Genomic DNA, 19,585 nt, shown 5'->3' on the forward strand with positions numbered 1-19,585 from the left:
CTTGAAAGTTTTAAAGGTTTTATCTCAAATCAGAGAAATTCTCTACATATTATTTTTAGGAATATATATCAAAAGCACCCACCAAATGGCAAAAGGCATAAAAACAATTTCAAATGGCTCAGTAACAAAGTGCAAGAGCTTCTACCCATCAAAAGAAAAGGTGCCAGAGCTTCTGAAACATTCAAATTATTGGCCCAAATCATTCCCGTTTCCAGCTTGCTGCCGTGCATTTTCCAGGTTAAGAGAGGCGAGGAACTTTTGCTCGCTTACCTGACAAAGATTTATCAATTATACTACAGCAATGTGCGAGGAAAGGCACACACGCACAAAGCCGCACAAGATTGCACACACCAGCAGCAAGCAAACACATAACAGAAGCACGGCAGCCTTCTGGAACTCATATAAGTATCCTACCCAAAACATCATATTTACCGATAATGTTTCACAGCCGAACAGCTGGAAACACGAGGTGATTACAGCAGTAAATTACCGTGTGCCCACATGACTGGCCGAGTCGCAAAGAACAGAACGATGCATTCAGGCAGTCGAGTCCCTCGTCCTGCACCGCTGTAAAACCCGCAATCATTGAACTAAAGAAAGTCTCATCATGTGCTATCCTATATCTGGCTAAGCTTTTCCTGTAACCTAAACCCATGTAACTTTTGGTAAGGGCATCATCACGTCAGTTGGCTTCTCCACGCTGCAATGATCTCCTGAAAAGATGATCTGGAATCCGGAGGGCTCTACCATGCCCAGTCTACTGTACTTGTTCCTCTGTCAAAAAGCACAAGACAGACAAAATGTCAGAGAAGTGTGAATCCTGACCAGATGATTCCTAATTGTTCAAAGCAACATAATCATGTACTACATGATGAACAGGCTAATACTACACGTAGTACTTGTTAACAGTACTTATTCAGTGCTCATCTCTCTAAAATCTTGCAGTTGGTGTTCTACTGGAGATGGAACAGACTACAGAGCATAAGCAGAAAGCAGCCTTGCACTGTCGCACATGAGTAGTCTGATTAGAAATAATAGCATCGCATCTTAACATTATCTTATGATGAATGAATAACTCGAGGCTAATTTGAGGCTGGATCACACTGTTTTCTAGCAATAATGAATGTCTCACCAAATTTAATGATCTCAGTGCTCATGATTATGCATAAGATGGTGCTCTCAGTCTCAGGAATTGCAGATTTGCAGGCATGTTGCGTCCAAATTCAAACGCCAATCAACAATCATTAACCATAGACAATGAGCAGATGGGCTCAGGCAACGAGAGAAAGCTCACCGCCTAGGCCGCCGCTGGCTGCGGCGGCGACAGAGGTGTGTGTATCGGCGGAGGTGGAGATGGCGGCGGAGGTGGCTGGGGTTTGTGTATCGTCGGAGGTGGAGATGGCGACGTCGGCGAGAACCCGCATGCGCTCGATCTCTAGGCCCCGCATGGCCTCCAGGCGACGGTCCTCCAGCCGCGTCGCCTCCATCTGCTTGGCCGCCTCAACCCGCTCGTACGTCCCCGCCAGCCTATCCAGAGCAGCCGCAACCTCCGTGCAGGCCGCCCCTCCGTTCCCGTGGTGATGCTCCGCGGAGGAGCTCGGCGGCGACAGCGAGACGGCCGTCCTCCGCCGCTTGGGCACCGGCGGCCAGTCGCGGTACAGGGGAGAGCGGTTGTGGTCGGTCTCCACCTCGTTGTCGTCCTGGCGGTCCTCCCGCTGGACCTTGGGCGCGAGGCGGTGCGGGACGGAGGGGGCCTGGCGGAGGAGCTTGGCGAGGCGGCGGAGGGAGCCGGAGAGCGGCGGCGGCGACGAGGGCCTGGAGCGGTCGGCCCGGAGGCGCTTCTTGAGGTAGTCCATGCGGTTCTTGCACTGGTCGACGGTGCGCGGCGCGCGGCCGTCGGCGGCGCGGCGGGCGGTGACGGCGGCGGCGCAGGCGCGCCAGTCGGAGGTGCGGAGGGGGCCGCCGCCGGCGCGGAGGTGGCGCGGGCCCCAGGCCTCGAGCAGCGCGGCCGTCTCGCCGTCGCTCCAGGGCTCCGGGGTCCACGCGGGCGGGGCCGGCGCGGGGCGGCGGCGGCGGTGCGCGATGGCGGACATCGGCGCTGGCTTCGGGAGGGAGGGAGGCGTGGCGTGGGTGTGCGCGCCTGCCGTCTGAGCCTGAGGGATCAATGCGAGCGACGGGGGTGCCCCTCGGGGTCGGACCCCGGAGGCCCTGCGCTGCGCCTTATATATATATATAGGCGCGTCTCGCGGTGGTGCCGTACCTGCGTCGGCGACTCCTACCGTCCTACGCAGCCCATAGCGGTGCGTCGCAGCCTCGCAGGGAAGGGGAGAGGAGGGGGGAGGTTTGGTCCAACCCAACCGTGCCTCTTGTGTGTGCTGCGCCTTGATTTCAAACAAAGCCTCTCCTGGTTAGGATTAGGAATTTTGGGGATCCATCTTCCCTTCCCTTCCCTTCCCTTGCATTGCCAACTCTCAGCTTCCTTCATGATTCAACTCGATCCAGACACAAACACTGGATTATAATCCTACTACTGATTCAAAACTACTAGCTACGGTACATGGTAAGTGCGGAGTACAACCACAAATGCAGTAAGTAAAACTAGATGTAAAACAAGATACAGTGAAGCACAAACACTACTACTCCTACTCTACTGGATTTTCAGCCTAAACGCATCAGCCTGCAGACCAAATCCCCTGTCCCTGCGCACACAAAATACAGTAGAAACCAGACGTAAGATGAAGAAAAAAACTGTATTGTCGCTGACAGGACTGGGAATGGGACAGAGATCATTTAGTTTTTGGATTACCATGATGTTAGTTGCCGTGGACTTGTTCCTCATTCTCCGCCTTCACTTTCTTGCGCTCCAGCTTCACGTCCTCCGTCTCCTCCTCCTCCTTCATCTTCATCATGAGCATCTCCTTCATGAACTTGAGCCTCTCCATCTCCACGCGCTCGTGCACCTCCGCCAGCCTCGTCATCTCCGCCACCAGCTTCGTCACGCTCAGCCCCGCCGCCGAACCCCCAACCAACTCACACCCGCAGCCGACCACCTCCTCCTCCTTCACGGTCGCCGGCGTCTTTGCCAGGATGTCCCGTAGGCTCGAAAACTGGCGCTTCGCCGGGACCTTGGTCGTGCCGACCGATCCACTCGCCTCCTCCACCTTCTTTTTCTCCTTCTTCACGGACGCCCCCGGCTTCTTGGCGCCGAAGCCCGGAGGCCCGCCGCTGGGGTCGGCCAGGAACGCCCGGAGGTGAGCAAAGTGGCGCCACGCCGACGTCGGCTGCTCCTTGGCGGCCTCCTCCGTGTACCGAGCCTGGAGTGCAGAGATGCGCCTCTTGCAGCCGGCGGGGTTGCGGCTGAAGTCGAGCCCGGCGGCGGCGTGGTGTGCGTCGACGGCTCTGCACACGGAGTCCCACTCCTCCATGCTGAGGGAGCCTCGGTTGCGGCCGAGGTACAGCGGGCCCCAAGCGTCGACGAGAACCGACGTCTCCTCGTCGCTCCAATGCATGTCGGACGAACGGCCGGCCGGCGTGGGACTGGGAACTGGACTGAGAGTCTGAGAGTGCGGGGTGGTTGCGATCGATTTGAGCTACTTTGCTCTTATAAAGCAGCGGCGTACTGAACCAGCTGCGTACTCAACGACAGTAAATAAGTAAATTGATGAGGAGGTTTCGGTGGTGGTTGCGCTTGACGGCTTGAGCAGGGAGATGGTTCGCGTTGTGGCAGTGAAGTGCCTTGTAAAGCGGTGCGTACTGATTACTGAACCAACTGCGGCCACACTCAACTACTGACGTACGTAGATTTATGGGACAAGATTCTACTACATAAAAAAGGCAGTTGGCTTTGCGACATGTGAGTACTGCATTTGGGGCGTGTTTTTTTTTTAGAAATCTCGCATGCTTTATTTATTCAAAAAAATTGTCATAGATATAAGGTTTGGGTCACGGGGTGTGTTTTGTTGCCCGCATGCAGTCCAACCAAGCCCACGCGGGATGTATGCAGTCTATTTAATTGCCTGGGCTGCATGTGATTTGTGGCCCGCGCGGACCTTAAAGCAGGCCGCAGCCTGGCCCGGCGGAAACTGCTGAATCGGCAGTTTCTCGCGAGCCTGTCTCGGCGCGGCCACACGTGCGAGGCAGTTGCACGTCTCAGGCAGAGCGGGAGACGGAGGGGACGTCTCATAACTCGCCCCCCACTTTCCTGTCACCGCCCGAGTCGCATTGTTCCCACCACTCCCTCTCTTCCTCACAGCCCATCTGTCCTGGAATTGTCACGGCAGATGTCCTCGTGAAAGGACTTAATCGCGGAGCCATCGCTACGGGTTAGCTTGAAAGGGGTTAAACCGGACAAGGGGACACGGGAGTTTATACTAGTTCGGCCGCTTCGATGAAGGTAAAAGCCTACGTCTAGTTGTGATTGGTATTGCTAGGGTTTCGAAGGCCAGGGAGCGAATCCGTTTTGTCTGGCTCTCGAGTTGTTGTTTTTTCTTTGAACCGCCGCCGGGTCACCCTTTATATACTCAGGAGGACCCCGGCCGGTCTACAGAGTCCCGAGGCTGGCTCATACAAGTGTCCGCCTCGGTCTCCTCTTTCCTATCTTATAATATTAGTTTATACAATCATGGCGATTTACTGCCATGGGCCCTAAATCGCCCGCGGGCTCTGGGCCTCTAAGCCTTATCTGTAAAGCGCCATCTTCTGGGTTTCCTTGGGCTTCAGCATAGGTGAGGGTGAACCGGCCCCTCCTGGGCGGTTTACCCTTAATGGTTATATCCTCAACATTAGGCCCCAGATTGATTTGAATCTGTTCATGTCAATCTTCAATCTTTAGAAAAAAAACTACTTGACTTTCTGACAATTCTCGTAAATCGCCATATTGTCTTCTCCCTGTGAACTTTGGTGAACCGCCATGACGTCATCTTCTGACACCGCAGTAAATCATTGTGACGTCATCCCTGTATAAAAAGATTTATGAAGATTCCTTTCTCTTTAATTAATTCCCGAAGATCGAGGCGACAGCTACATCCTTTTTTGCCGCTCCCGACTCCTCAATTTTCGCGCCTGCTATTTTATTCCACTTCCCTTATAAATAAGACCGGGGCGCCTTCCATTTCCCCCTTTTCCTATTCACATCGTCTTCCTCCTCGCGACCCGAAGACCTCAAGCATCGCCGCCGCCGCCGTCGTCGATCTTCCAGTCTGCACCAACAAGGCCGCTGCATCACCCTGTTCGTACCAGATCTCTTAAGATACTCCACCGCTGTGTGTCTCTGGTAAATACTCCTTCCCTTTACTTGTTAAATCTTCATTAGGGTTTCGAAGTTTCTTCGGTGTTCGTCAGTGTTCATCAGCACTTCTTCTGTTTTTCCTTTAGCATCGTACTGAATCTAGCTAGGCCTGATAGTTTCCCCTTGCGGCTGGATCTGTAGCTTTAATCTGTTGTACTACAGCATCTTACTGTTCCTGTATAAATCCTTATCTGAACCTTCTCTGTTCTGTTTAACACCATTGTAAAGCTCAAAAAAATTTGTCTTTTGAACAACGGTAGATCCAAAATTATATCACCATCTTATGAAACTTGTTTCCGCAACACTTAACAAATTTTCAGATTGGGTTCTGCCTCCAATGGGTGGTTTGTCCTTTAGTATTGATAATCCATCGTATGTCATTATCCCTCTCTTAAACCGCCATCTAGACTTTGAACAACAATGCCTGGTTCACTTCATACGCATACCTTGAATTGCCGGTTTAACATTTGACAAACACATATGAACCGCCAATCGTAAACCGTCCATTTTCCTTTTACAGACTTTGTAAGATGACGAAGCAATTTGCTGCTTGCAACTGGGTTCCATCTCGGATCACAGAAACGCAAATCAATGAATATGTCACCACATGCGCTTTAGCTTCAAAAAATGTCCTCCATTGGCGAGTTCTTGGCCCTGAGTGCCCTCCTGAGCCTCAAGATGGAGAAGTGATTGTGTTCATGCAACATTTAGCTTGAGGTTTCAGTCCTCCCGGATCAAAAAATTTCTGGGATGTTCTTGCCAGGTTCCAACTTCATCCTCAAGATATTGGACCAAATTCTGTGTCCAACATATGCGACTTCCAAGTATTCTGCGAGGTTTACCTGCAAGAAGAACCAACTGTCGACCTCTTTCAAGATCTCTTTCACTTAAACCATCTGACTGAATTTTCTGACAGACCCGATACTGAACTTGGCGGTGTGTCAATCCAAAAGAGGAAAGAGGTTGAATTTCCTCACGCCAAACTTCACAGCCATCCAAAAGACTGGAACCAAACCTGGTTCTACTGTCAAAATACTGCCCCTGCTGAAGAGAATCCTTTACCGGGCTACCGTCCGCACCAGCTCAGCAATAATCACCCTTTACCTCAGAGATTGTCTGCCAAAGACTGACAAGCCTATGCACCTCAACTCGCCAAACTCCGGGCTTTCCTTGCCAACGGTTTAACTGGTGTTGGTCTCGTCTGCTGTTGGATTTCATGGTGCATTCTACCTTTAAGCCGCCGGCCCAGATTGATGTTTGAATATACTGGCAATACCAATGATCCACAACGGTTTAATGAAATAGAACTGACTGACGATGAAGTCACTGAAGGTGTAAAGAAAATACTTGACGAACCGCTCACTGTATGTACTCAAATTGGTCTGCGTCCTTTTTATGCCTCCAACAAACCGCCAGCGGTAAAGACTTTAACCTTGTACTTTTCCTGATCCTTCTCCGCTTTGACACTGCTATAATAACCCTTTGTGCAATCTCATAGGCCAGTAGCTCCTTCTGGAAAAGGAAATCTCAAGACAAAGCGGCTAAGGCTCCTCGTGTTAAGACCAAGGTCATCAAGAGAGCTGCCAAAAAGAAAACTGCTGAGTCTTCGGAACCGCCAGAGGATGTCGGTGACTCGGCTGAAGAGGAAAAGTTTGACTCCCTTGACTTCTATTCATATATTTTTACTGATAATGATTACTCCTAGGATGATGCGGAGGCCAACCATGCAGATCATGTTGAGGTAATTTGTCTTTCTGACTCAGAACTTGTGCCGGTTCAACGATTTCGCTGTGCAGTTCGGAAAATGAAATGCTCTCACCCTGTTGCTCATTTGGATCAAAAACTTTCTTTGAAGACACAGCAAACCGAAGGGCGTCGCACAACCCGGCACAGTGGTGAATAGGTCACTTCTTCCGGTTTACCTCATACACCAAACCGAAAACGTCGTCCAGAGGTTGCTTGTTCTCCTGAAAAACGTTATCTTTTGAAAGGTTTCTTCCGATGCCCTCTCAATCCATCTGATTCAAACTATCAGGCATCTTCTAATTCGTCTGGCGGTTCATCAACCACTCAGCTGCCTCCACTGAAAACCGTCCCTGGGTAAGCATGCAGTCCTCCCTTCTCCTTCATAATTCGGTTAATCATGCTAATCCTTGTTTTAATATTAGTGCTAAAGCTCGTCTGAGTAAGAAGGCCAAGACCAGTGCCCCTACCGGCAAAGTTGAACCGGAGAAAGCTCCTGAAAATCCTGATAAAAATCTTGATAATCTCATGGCTGATTATGTCCCGCCAGAGCCAACTAACAACGCTGATCCGCCGGAAGCTGATCCGGCCACACATGAGGACACCTCAAGTCCACACGCTATACCTGCAAGTCCGGTTGCTGATCCACTGAGGTCAACTGCTAATCCGCCAAGCCCAGCCAAAGATGATGACGTTATTGTTACTGGCACTGCTTATACCGCTCCGGGCGATCCAGTTATCTTGGCAAAACATACCGCCAAGGATGAGTTTACTTCTATGGGCAAGAGGAAGATGGAAGCTGACTTGTCAAAATATGCTAATCTTTCTGCCCAGGATCTTCATTTCGGATTCTTGAACCGGCTTTATACAAGCCGAGAAAATGAGGCTGACTTGGTAAATCTGATGAAGGAACGCTATGAGGTAAATATTTTCATCCTTATCTTTGTATTTTTACTGCCTTGTATCCTGTAGCCCCCAAGGGCCGGTTTAGCTTGTAAAGACAAACTGGGACTTTTGAATTTCCAAACTGCACATTGTTGACTTTTAAGTTTTTTGAACAAATACACATTAGCCCCCAAGTGCCAGGATTGAAACTTGTATGAGTTCTCGGGACTTTGAATAAGAAGTAAGAAAGAAGCAATCCGCATTAGCCCCTAAGTGCCAGGATTGAAACTTGTATGAATCCTCGGGACTTTGAATAAGAAGTAAGAAAGAAACAATCCGCATTAGCCCCCAAGTGCCAAGTGTAGAACCAGTTGTATGCTTGGGACTTTTGATAAAATATTGATATGCTCCTCTGATTGTGGCAGGCTGACATAAACCATCAACGGACGCAGATTGCTGATCTTCAAGAGAGTATCAAATCTCATCAAAAAGAATCTTCTAAAGGGAGCCGCTTTAACTTCCATAGAACAACTGAAGGAAGAATTCAAGACTGAACGTGCCAATTGGGACACTGAGAAGGGTACATTGCTGAAACGGGCTGAAGACGCCGAATCTGCTCTTAAACCAGTGGCAGAAGAGCTTTCTGGGTTGAAGCGTCAAGTGAACGCCATGACCTCCGCAGTATTTGGTAAGTACTCCTAGCAAGGCATCTGAAATATCCATCTTGTAAGGTGCCGGTTGAAATATGAAATTCTTAAACCGTTGCAGGTAGCCGCATTACTCATCTGGGCTCAGATGTACGGATGAAGCTGAAAGCAGCATATACTCTGCTTGAACAACTATACGCCGGTGCTCAACGGGTTATCTGCGCAGCATCCTATGACAATCCGGCCCCAACACTGATCAAGGACACTCTGGCAAGGCTATCCATGGCACCAGCACAGATAGAAGAGGTAAAGCGATCTGCTGCCAGGGCTGGCGCTTTGTTGGCACTTACCCGAGCCAAAGCGTGGATAGCTGACTTGGATCCGGTTGACCTTGCCAAAGGCTTTCCAAGCACACAAGAAAACGGGGCAGATTTTGATGATGAAGCCCTTAAAAGAGTGACAAGGGAAATGCGTCCTCTGGCGAGTCAGCTGGCAGTAGATGCTAACTCGACTATTCACTGGTCTTATTATGATGCCAACAACAAACGGGTTAACACTGTCATTCCGGAGGCGCAAAATCTTATTCCGGGAATCCATAAGCACACTTATGCCCCTGACATTGATCCGTTAGAACTTATCAGTGAAGAAGCTATCTTTCAGGCCTTAACCCGGATTGACTGGACCACCACAAACTTCCAGCCGCTAGGTGGGGAGGAGGAGGCTGATCCGACGCCAAATGACCCATCAACTTCGCATCAACATGATAATGAGACTTGATCCGGCAATCAGAGTGATGCTCCATAAACCTTGTTCTGCTGGAAGCACCATACTTTGGGCCTTCAAGCGCCTTGTAATAGGCTAGTGAAAATATTTTAATCCGTTGCCATCGTGCACTGGGATACACTTTGCGTTGATTCGTCGTGATAATTTTGGTACTGGCTTATGTATTTTTACAATATTATGCAATCCCTGTGTCTGCATAAGGAAAATCTGTCCAGGCAGTTTACCACCGGACGGGTCAAAATACCCAACACAACTTGGTAAGCAACTATGGTTGCAGCAATAATAAATCATACCTATGATACAAAACATTGCTGTTGGTTTACCAATTGTGATTTGAAGATGGGTGAAAACCCAACTTCCACCATGCCATGCTGGTATATATATGATATAGAACCGGGTTGTGACGAACACCGGCCGATTGCTGGAGACAAGGTGTCAAAGCCAGACCAGTTTTGAAGGATGCCGGGTTACCTTTAAGTGTATGCTTTAACAGAAGATCCCTAAGCCATACCGGGTTAAAAAACACCGGTTTAACATAAACCTTACGAAAAACAAAACTTGGCAAGAAGCAAACAAAAACCATGGTCAAGGCTTTTCAAGGGCTGCCAGGCCCAAATCGAGGCTTTTCATGGGCTGCCAGGCCACTAAGTTAAACCATTTTGACGAAGCCTTTTAAGATGGCCCTCCAACTAACCAATCATCGTTTTAACTTTTACAAGTTCAGGGTCTCAATGAGAGTAACTGTCAAACGTTCGACGGGTCGTGCCAGGATTACCTTGATAGGAGTGGCTTACTTGATGAATGCAGGTTAACCCGGGGTTTTAGGTGAATACACCAGGCTTCCAAACCGTGGGTCGATACCCAGCTACAAGGGTCCTTTCAAACTCTTTGGTATTTGACACAAAGAGCCCCCAAGTAACTTTGTGAGCTGTGCTCAATGGGTGCCTATGTTTGAGTCGTGCTTTACGCAATCAAACTCTCTTTGGCCCCTTGGGTGTGAAGCTCCCAAGCTAGATGGTGGCATGGTAGCCGGGCTAACATGTAGTACTTCGCTTTATTAGCTAAAGCCCCCAAGTTAACAGATATTTAAAGAAAAAACGGCGGAGACCCTGCTTGATAACAAGGATGCCGGTTTATTATATTGATCATAATATATACATTGTTGAAATATGTACATACGAGCCTGTGGCTTCAAGTGTAATAAGGCCGTAGGAGAGCTATGTTCCATGGCCACCGGGTCTCCTCCTCAGAGCTACGTGAGTCTTCTCAAACGTCAATGAGGTAGTATGATCCGTTGTGCAGATTTTTGCTGACCACAAAGGGCCCTTCCCAAGGTGGGGATAATTTGTGCATATCAGTCTGGTCTTGAATGAGCCGAAGTACCAAATCGCCTTCTTGAAAGGTTCTTGTCTTAACCCGGCGGCTGTGATAACGCCGCAGGTCTTGTTGATAAACCGCCGACCGAGCCAAAGCCATGTCTCGTTTCTCATCTAACAGGTCCAGCACCTCTTGGCGTGCTTGCTCGTTGTCCGCTTCAACATAATTTGCAACCCGGGGCGAGTCGTGACGAATATCACTTGCGAGGACAGCCTCAGCCCCATAGACCAGGAAAAAAGGTGTATATCCCGTAGATCGGTTTAGGGTGGTATTTATACTCCATAACACAGATGGTAGTTCTTCCACCCAACAACCCGGCGTCCGCTTCAAAGGGACCATAAGCCGAGGCTTGATACCCTTCAGGATTTCTTGATTCACCCTCTCAGCTTGACCATTAGACTGGGGGTGAGCCACGGACGCTACATCAAGCCGGATGTGCTCTCGTTGGCAAAACTCCTCCATATCACCTTTAGAAAGGTTCGTACCATTATCTGTGATGATGCTATGTGGAAAGCCGAAACGGAAAATAATCTTTTTGAGAAATTGAACCGCCGTGGCTGCATCACATTTACTGATGGGCTCCGCTTCAACCCATTTGGTGAACTTGTCAACCGCCACCAACAGGTGGGTCTTCTTGTCCTTGGAGCGCATAAAGGGTCCAACCATATCAAGTCCCCAAGTAGCAAACGGCCAAGTGATGGGAATCATGCGTAACTCTTGAGCCGGAACATGAGCTTGACGTGAAAATTTTTGACAAGCGTCACACCACTTTACCAAGTCTTCCGCATCAGAATGAGCTGTCAACCAGTAGAACCCGTGTCGGAAAGCTTTAGCAACCAAGGACTTTGAACCGGCATGGTGAACGCAATCCCCTTCATGGATTTCACATAGAATCTCTTGTCCTTCTTCAGGAGAAACACAATGTTGGAATACGCCTGAAACGCTAGAACGGTGTAACTCGCCATTGTGAACAACCATAGACTTGGACCGCCGGACTATCTGTCTGGCGAAAAGTTCGTCTTCTGGTAATTCGCCCCGGTTCAGATACGCCAAATATGGAACCGTCCAATCCGGAGTGGCATGTAAAACGGCTACCAACTGGGCCTCCGGATCAGGAACAGCTAAATCCTCCTCTGTAGGCAACTTTACAGATGGGTTATGCAAGATATCTAGAAAGGTATTGGGTGGTACCGGCTTACGCTGAGATCCTAGCCGGCTTAGAGCATCTGCTGCCTCATTCTTGCACCGGTCGATGTGTTCCACCTGATAACCCTTAAAGTGACCTGCTACAATATCCACCTCGCGCCTATAAGCCGCCATGAGTGGGTCCTTAGAATCCCAAGTACCAGAAACTTGCTGAGCCACCAGATCAGAATCTCCAAAGCATCGAACCCGGCTTAAGTTCATTTCCTTAGCTACACGAAGGCCGTGGAGTAAGGCCTCGTACTCCGCTGCATTGTTAGTACAAGAAAACATTAAGCGGAGAACATAACAAATCTTATCTCCTCGAGGGGAAGTGAGGACAACCCCAGCCCCCAAGCCTTCCAACTGCCTGGACCCATCAAAGTGAATGGTCCAGTATGTATTATCCGGTTTGTCCTCTGGTGCCTGTAACTCGGTCCAATCATTGATGAAGTCAACAAGCGCCTGAGATTTGATGGTTGTTCGGGGCGTATACTTCAAACCATGGGGACCAAGCTCAATCGCCCACTTCGCAACCCGGCCAGTTGCTTCTCTATTCTAGATTATATCGCCCAAGGGGGCAGAACTAACCACTGTGATAGGATGGCCTTGAAAGTATTGCTTCAGTTTCCTACTTGCCATAAAAACTCCATACACTAGCTTCTGCCAATGCAGATATCTTTGCTTTGATTCGATCAGTACCTCACTGATATAATAAACTGGTCGTTGAACCGGATATTCTTTTCCAGCCTCCTTACGCTCAACCACAATCGCCACACTGACCGCTCGGGCATTGGCAGCCACGTACAACAATAGAGGCTCATTATCAACTGGCGCTTCAATTCCTCAAATGCCGCATTGGCGGCGTCACTCCAGACGAATTTATCTGTCTTCTTCAACATCTGATACAGGGGAATTGCCTTCTCTCCCAAACGGCTGATAAACCGGCTGAGGGCTGCAATCCGGCCCGCCAGATGCTGAACATCATTGATACACGCCGGTTTAGCCAAGGATGTGATTGCTTTGATTTTTTCCGGATTTGCCTCAATACCTCTGTTGGACACAAGAAAGCCCAAGAGTTTGCCTGCCGGAACACCAAAAACGCATTTGTCCGGGTTGAGCATCATTTTGTAAACCCGAAGATTGTCAAACGTCTCCTTGAGATCATTTATCAAGGTTTCTTGCTTCCTGGACTTCACCACAATATCATCCACATAGGCATGAACATTACGCCCGATTTGCTTGTGAAGACAATTTTGCACACAACGCTGGTAGGTTGCTTGAGCACTCTTGAGCCCAAAGGACATAGAAACATAGCAGAAGGCTCCAAAGGGAGTGATGAAGGTTGTCTTCTCCTGGTCCTTAACTGCCATTTTAATCTGATGATAACCTGAATAAGCATCCAGGAAACTCAGGCGCTCACAACCCGCCGTTGCATCAATGATCTGATCAATACGCGGGAGAGCGAAAGGATCTGCCGGGCAAGCTTTATTCAAATCAGTGTAGTCCACACACATACGCCAAGTGCCATTTTTCTTAAGAACAAGCACCGGATTAGCCAACCATTCGGGATGAAACACTTCGACAATAAACCCAGCTGCCAGTAGCCGGGCTACCTCTTCGCCGATGGCCTTGTGTCTTTCTTCGTTAAAACGGCGAAGGTACTGCTTGACCGGTTTAAACTTAGGATCAATATTGAGAGTGTGGTCAGCGAGTTCCCTCGGTACACCTGGCATGTCAGAAGGTTTCCATGCAAAGATGTCCCGGTTCTCACGGATGAACTCGATGAGCGTGCTTTCCTATTTCGGATCCAGATTGGCACTGATACTAAACTGCTTGGATGAATCACCAGGGACGAAGTCAATGAGTTTAGTCTCATTAGCCGGTTTGAACGTCAGGGCCGGGTCATGCTCAGTCGTAGGTTTCTTCAGAGGGGTCATGTCCGCCGGATCAACATTGTCCTTATAGAATTTCAGCTCCTCTGTAGCACAAACCGATTCAGCATAGGCCGCTTCACCTTGCTCGCAATCCAAAGCAATCTTTCGACTCCCATGTACTGTGATCGTCCCCTTATAACCCGACATTTTGAGCTGTAAATAGACATAACAGGGTCTCGCCATGAATTTCGCGTAAGCCGGCCGTCCAAATAGCGCGTGATATGGACTCTGGATTTTCACCACCTCAAAGGTCAAAGTCTCAGACCTAGAATCATGCTCATCTCCAAACACAACTTCCAAAGCAATCTTTCCAACAGGGTATGCCGATAACCTGGTACTACACCATGAAAAATAGTGTTTGATGGTTTAAGATTCTTATCTGTCAACCCCATGCGACGGAAAGTCTCATAGTACAGGATGTTGATACTGCTCCCTCCATCCATCAGAACCTTGGTAAACTTATAGCCCCCCACCTGAGGTGCTATCACCAAGGCTAGTTGACCCGGATTGTCAACCCGGGGCGGGTGATCCTCTCTGCTCCACACAATGGGTTGCTCCGACCATCGTAGATAACGTGGTACGGCCGGTTCAACAGTATTGACTGCCCTCTTGTGAAGTTTCTGATCCCGCTTGCACAGGCTAGTAGTGAGCACATGATACTGTCCGCTGTTCAACTGCTTGGGGTGACTCTGGTAACCTGACTGTTGCTGATTCCCTTGGTTATTCTGCTGGTTATTACCATGGTTGTTCTAATGGCCCTAGTTGTTCTGAAATCCAGAGCTTGAACCGCCGCCCCCATGGAAACCTTGGCCCGAACCGCCCGGCGGATCCTGATCATACCGGTATAGATCAGAATTTTTGAACTCCCTCATTATACGACAATCCTTCCAAAGATGTGTGGAAGGGGCCTCCTTGGTTCCATGCTTCGGGCAGGGTTGGTTTAACAAACGCTCCAGATTCATCCCTCCACCGTGCTGGGGCGGTTTACCTTTGCGACGCTGCATATTTGTGTTAGCCACCAAATCTGAACTATCCGCTTTACGCTTACCATTATTCCCATGGCCTCCTTGGTTGTGGTGCTGCCCTTTTGCACCGCCGTTCTTCTTTCCCTTCTCCGGTTTGTCCTCCTCTGAATCCGGATCCTTGGTATTATCTGAATCGGCATACTTAACCAAAGCGGCCATGAGTGTTGACATGTCGTTGCAGTGACGTTTGAGCCTCCCCAACTTCTGTTTCAACGTCTTGAAATGGCAATTGCCCTCTAACGTTAACACTACGGTGTCTGCATTGATACGATTTGATGAATGCAAAATCACCGAGACCCGTTTGACCCAATGGGTCGTGGACTCTCCTTCCTCTTGGACACAAGCGTCCAGATCTACAATTGACATCGGCTGCTTACACGTATCCTTGAAGTTCTGGATAAACCGGCGCTTTAATTCGGCCCATGAACCAATAGAGTTGGTCGGCAAGCTCTTCAACCAAGTGCGAGCTGTTCCTTCCAACATCATGGTGAAATATTTAGCACACACCGCCTCATCCACATCTAACATCTCCATTGCCATCTCATAGCTCTCCACCCACGCCTCTGGCTGCAAATCGGCGGTGTAATTTGGTACCTTACGAGGTCCCTTGAAATCCTTGGGCAATCGCACATTACGCAATGCGGGAGTTAAACATGGTACCCCTAGGGAACCGAACATCACCCCTGGCTCCACGGAGGCAGTGGGGTGAACCGGAGTATGTTGTCGTGCTTCGTGTCGAGCTGTCAACTCGGCCTCTCGTCATGCGCGGCCGTGGTCCACAACATCTTGCGCATTAGCACCTCCCCGGCCGGGTTGTTCCCCCGTGGCGAATTTCGGTGGCGTGCGCTACTGGACACGGCCGGTTCGTCTTCCACGTGTCTGCTATAACTCTTGCTTGGACGGGGAGTGGAATGAATCCTCTCACGGCTGTGTGAATACGCTTGCTATTGATTTAGTGCTATCCCTGGCCCGACGCGCTTCCACTGCAACGGGTGACTCGCCGTCGGTTGGGAGGGCCGCCAGACGCGAAGCGGCGGCCACAATATTATCGAACGGGTTGGAATAATGCCCGGGCGGCGTTGATGGTACAACGTTGTTCTGGCGAGGCAGGTCTTGTTGGAAATATGCCCTAGAGGCAATAATAAATTAGTTATTATTATATATTTCATTGTTCATGATAATCGTTTATTATCCATGCTAGAATTGTATTGATAGGAAACTCAGATACATGTGTGGATACATAGACAACACCATGTCCCTAGTAAGCCTCTAGTTGACTAGCTCGTTGATCAATAGATGGTTACGGTTTCCTAACCATGGACATTGGATGTCGTTGATAACGGGATAACATCATTAGGAGAATGATGTGATGGACAAGGCCCAATCCTAAGCCTAGCACAAAGATCGTGTAGTTCGTTTGCTAAAGCTTTTCTAATGTCAAGTTACATTTCCTTAGACCATGAGATTGTACAACTCCCGGATACCGTAGGAGTGCTTTGGGTGTGCCAAACGTCACAACGTAACTGGGTGGCTATAAAAGTACACTACAGGTATCTCCGGAAGTGTCTGTTGGGTTGGCACGAATCGAGACTGGGATTTGTCACTCCGTGTAAACGGAGAGGTATCTTTGGGCCCACTCGGTAGGACATCATCATAATGTGCACAATGTGACCAAGGAGTTGATCACGGGATGATGTGTTACGGAACGAGTAAAGAGACTTGCCGGTAACGAGATTGAACAAGGTATCGGGATACCGACGATCGAATCTCGGGCAAGTATCATACCGATGGACAAAGGGAATTGTATACGGGATTGATTGAATCCTTGACATCGTGGTTCATCTGATGAGATCATCGTGGAACATGTGGGAGCCAACATGGGTATCCAGATCCCGCTGTTGGTTATTGACTGGAGAGTTGTCTCGGCCATGTCTGCATGACTCCCGAACCCGTAGGGTCTACACACTTAAGGTTCGATGATGCTAGGGTTATAGGGAAAGTATGTACGCGGTTACCGAATGTTGTTCGGAGTCCCGGATGAGATCCCGGACGTCACGAGGAGTTCCGGAATGTTCCGGAGGTAAAGATTAATATATAGGAAGTATGGTTTTGGCCACCGGAAGTGTTCCGGGCATCACTGGTAGTGTACCGGGACCACCGGAGGGGTCCGGGGGTCCACCAGGTGGGGCCACCAGCCCCGGAGGCCTACATGGGCCAAGTGTGAGAAGGGACCAGCCCCTAGGTGGGCTGGGGCGCCTCCCCACCAAGGCCCATGCGCCTAAGGGGAAGAGGGGGCAAACCCTAAGGGCAGATGGGCCCTAAGGCCCATGCCTGGTGTGCCTCCCTCTCCCCCTCCCCTTGGCCGCCTCCCAGATGGGATCTGGGGGCTGCCGCCACCCCTAGGGAGGGAACCCTAGGTGGGGGCGCAGCCCCTCCCCTCCCCCTATATATATTTGAGGTATGGGGCTGCCCAACACATGTGATTTGCTCTCCCTGTTGGCGCAGCCATACCCCTCTCCCTCCTCGTCTCTCGTAGTGCTTGGCGAAGCCCTGCTGGAGTCCCGCGCTCCTCCACCACCACCATGCCGTCGTGCTGCTGCTGGATGGAGTCTTCCCCAACCTCTCCTTCTCCCCTTGCTGGATCAAGGCGTAGGAGACGTCACCGGGCTGTACGTGTGTTGAACGCGGAGGTGCCGTCCGTTCGGCACTAGGATCATCGGTGATTTGGATCACGACGAGTACAACTCCATCAACCCCGTTCACTTGAACGCTTCCGCTTAGCGATCTACAAGGGTATGTAGATGCACTCTCCTTCCCCTCGTTGCTACATTACTCAATAGATTGATCTTGGTGATGCGTAGAAAATTTTGAATTTCTGCTACGATCCCCAACAGTGGCATCATGAGCTAGGTCTATGCGTATTTTCTATGCACGAGTAGAACACAAAGCAGTTGTGGGTGTCGATTTTGTCGATTTACTTGCCGTTACTAGTCTTATCTTGATTCGGCGGCATCGTGGGATGAAGCGGCCCGGACCGACCTTACACGTACTCTTACGTGAGACTGGTTCCACCGACTGACATGCACTAGTTGCATAAGGTGGCTAGCGGGTGTCTGTCTCTCCCACTTTAGTCGGATCGGATTTGATGAAAAGGGTCCTTATGAAGGGTAAATGGAAATTGGCATATCACGTTGTGGTTTTCGCGTAGGTAAGAAAGGTTCTTGCTAGAAACCTATAGCAGCCACGTAAAAACTTGCAACAACAATTAGAGGACGTCTAACTTGTTTTTGCAGCATATGCCTTGTGATGTGATATGGCCAGAAGGATGTGATGAATGATATATGTGATGTATGAGATTGATCATGTTCTTGTAATAGGAATCACGACTTGCATGTCGATGAGTATGACAACCGACAGGAGCCATAGGAGTTGTCTTAATTTATTTATGACATGCGTGTCAACTTAAACGTCATGTAATTACTTTACTTTATTGCTAAAGCGTTAGACATAGTAGTAGAAGTAATAGATGACGAGACAACTTCAAGAAGACACGATGATGGAGATCATGATGATGGAGATCATGGTGTCATGCCGGTGACAACGATGATCATGGAGCCCCAAAGATGGAGATCAAAAGGAGCAAAATGATATTGGCCATATCATGTCACTATTTGATTGCATGTGATGTTTATCATGTTTTACATCTTATTTGCTTAGAACGACGGTAGCTTAAATAAGATGATCCCTCACTAAAATTTCAAGAAAGTGTTCCCCCTAACTGTGCACCGTTGCGAAGGTTCATTGTTTCGAAGCACCACATGATGATCGGGTGTGATAGATTCTAACGTTCAAATAGAACGGTGTAAGCCAGATTTACACACGCAATACACTTAGGTTGACTTGACGAGCCTAGCATGTACAGACATGGCCTCGGAACACAGAAGACCGAAAGGTCGAGCATGAGTCGTATAGAAGATACGATCAACATGAAGATGTTCACCGATGTTGACTAGTCCGTCTCACGTGATGATCGGACACGGCCTAGTTGACTCGAATCATGTTTCACTTAGATGACTAGAGGGATGTCTATCTGAGTGGGAGTTCATTAAATAATTTGATTAGATGAACTCAATTATCATGAACATAGTCTAAATTGTCTTTGCAAATATGTTGTAGATAAATAGCTCACGTTGTAGCTCCCTGTTTCAATACGTTCCTAGAGAAAGATTAAGTTGAAAGATATTGTAAGCAACGATGCGGACTAGGTCCGTAGTCCGAGGAGTGTCCTCACTGCTACACAGAAGGCTTACGTCTTTGATGCACCGCTCGATGTGCAAACCCCTACAACGTCGTCTGTGGATGTTGTGAACACCTGACAGACACATCCTGATGACTACTTGATAGTTTAGTGCACCATACTTTACGGCTTAGAATCGGGATTCCAATGACGTTTTGAACGCCATAAGACATATGAGATGTTCCAAGAGCTAAAATTGGGATTTCAGGCTCATGCCCATGTTAAGAGGTGTGAGACCTCTGACAGGTTCTTTAGCCAACAAGATGGAGGAGAATAACTCAACTAGTGAGCATGTGCTCAGAATGTCTGGGTGCTACAATCACTTAAATCAAGTGGGAGTTAAACTTCCAGATAAGATAGTGATTGATAGAGTTCTCTAGCCACTATCACTAATCTACTAGATCTTCGTGATGAACTATGAC

The 19,585-nt window shown here is 49.1% G+C and overlaps 2 protein-coding genes across 2 annotated transcripts; both read right to left on the reverse strand.

Moving 5' to 3' along the window:
* Window positions 1–362: 362 nt before the first annotated feature.
* LOC125551994 (trihelix transcription factor ENAP2) lies at window positions 363–2,372 on the reverse strand. Its single transcript, XM_048715429.2, has 2 exons — window positions 1,295–2,372; window positions 363–774 (listed from the first exon to the last, which is right to left on the reverse strand). Exons 1-2 carry the CDS (start codon window positions 2,091–2,093, stop codon window positions 758–760), a joined length of 816 nt encoding a protein of 271 aa, XP_048571386.1. The 5' UTR covers window positions 2,094–2,372; the 3' UTR covers window positions 363–757.
* Window positions 2,373–2,514: 142 nt separating this feature from the next.
* LOC125551995 (uncharacterized) lies at window positions 2,515–3,705 on the reverse strand. The gene is made up of 2 exons (XM_048715430.2): window positions 2,807–3,705; window positions 2,515–2,699 (listed from the first exon to the last, which is right to left on the reverse strand). The coding sequence occupies exon 1, from the start codon at window positions 3,507–3,509 to the stop codon at window positions 2,814–2,816; it is 696 nt and encodes a 231-aa protein (XP_048571387.1). The 5' UTR covers window positions 3,510–3,705; the 3' UTR covers window positions 2,515–2,699; window positions 2,807–2,813.
* Window positions 3,706–19,585: the final 15,880 nt, after the last annotated feature.

The sequence above is a fragment of the Triticum urartu genome, chromosome 4A (genome assembly GCF_056163025.1).
Source record: "Triticum urartu cultivar PI428250 chromosome 4A, HENAU_Tu73, whole genome shotgun sequence".
Lineage (NCBI taxonomy): Eukaryota > Viridiplantae > Streptophyta > Magnoliopsida > Poales > Poaceae > Triticum > Triticum urartu.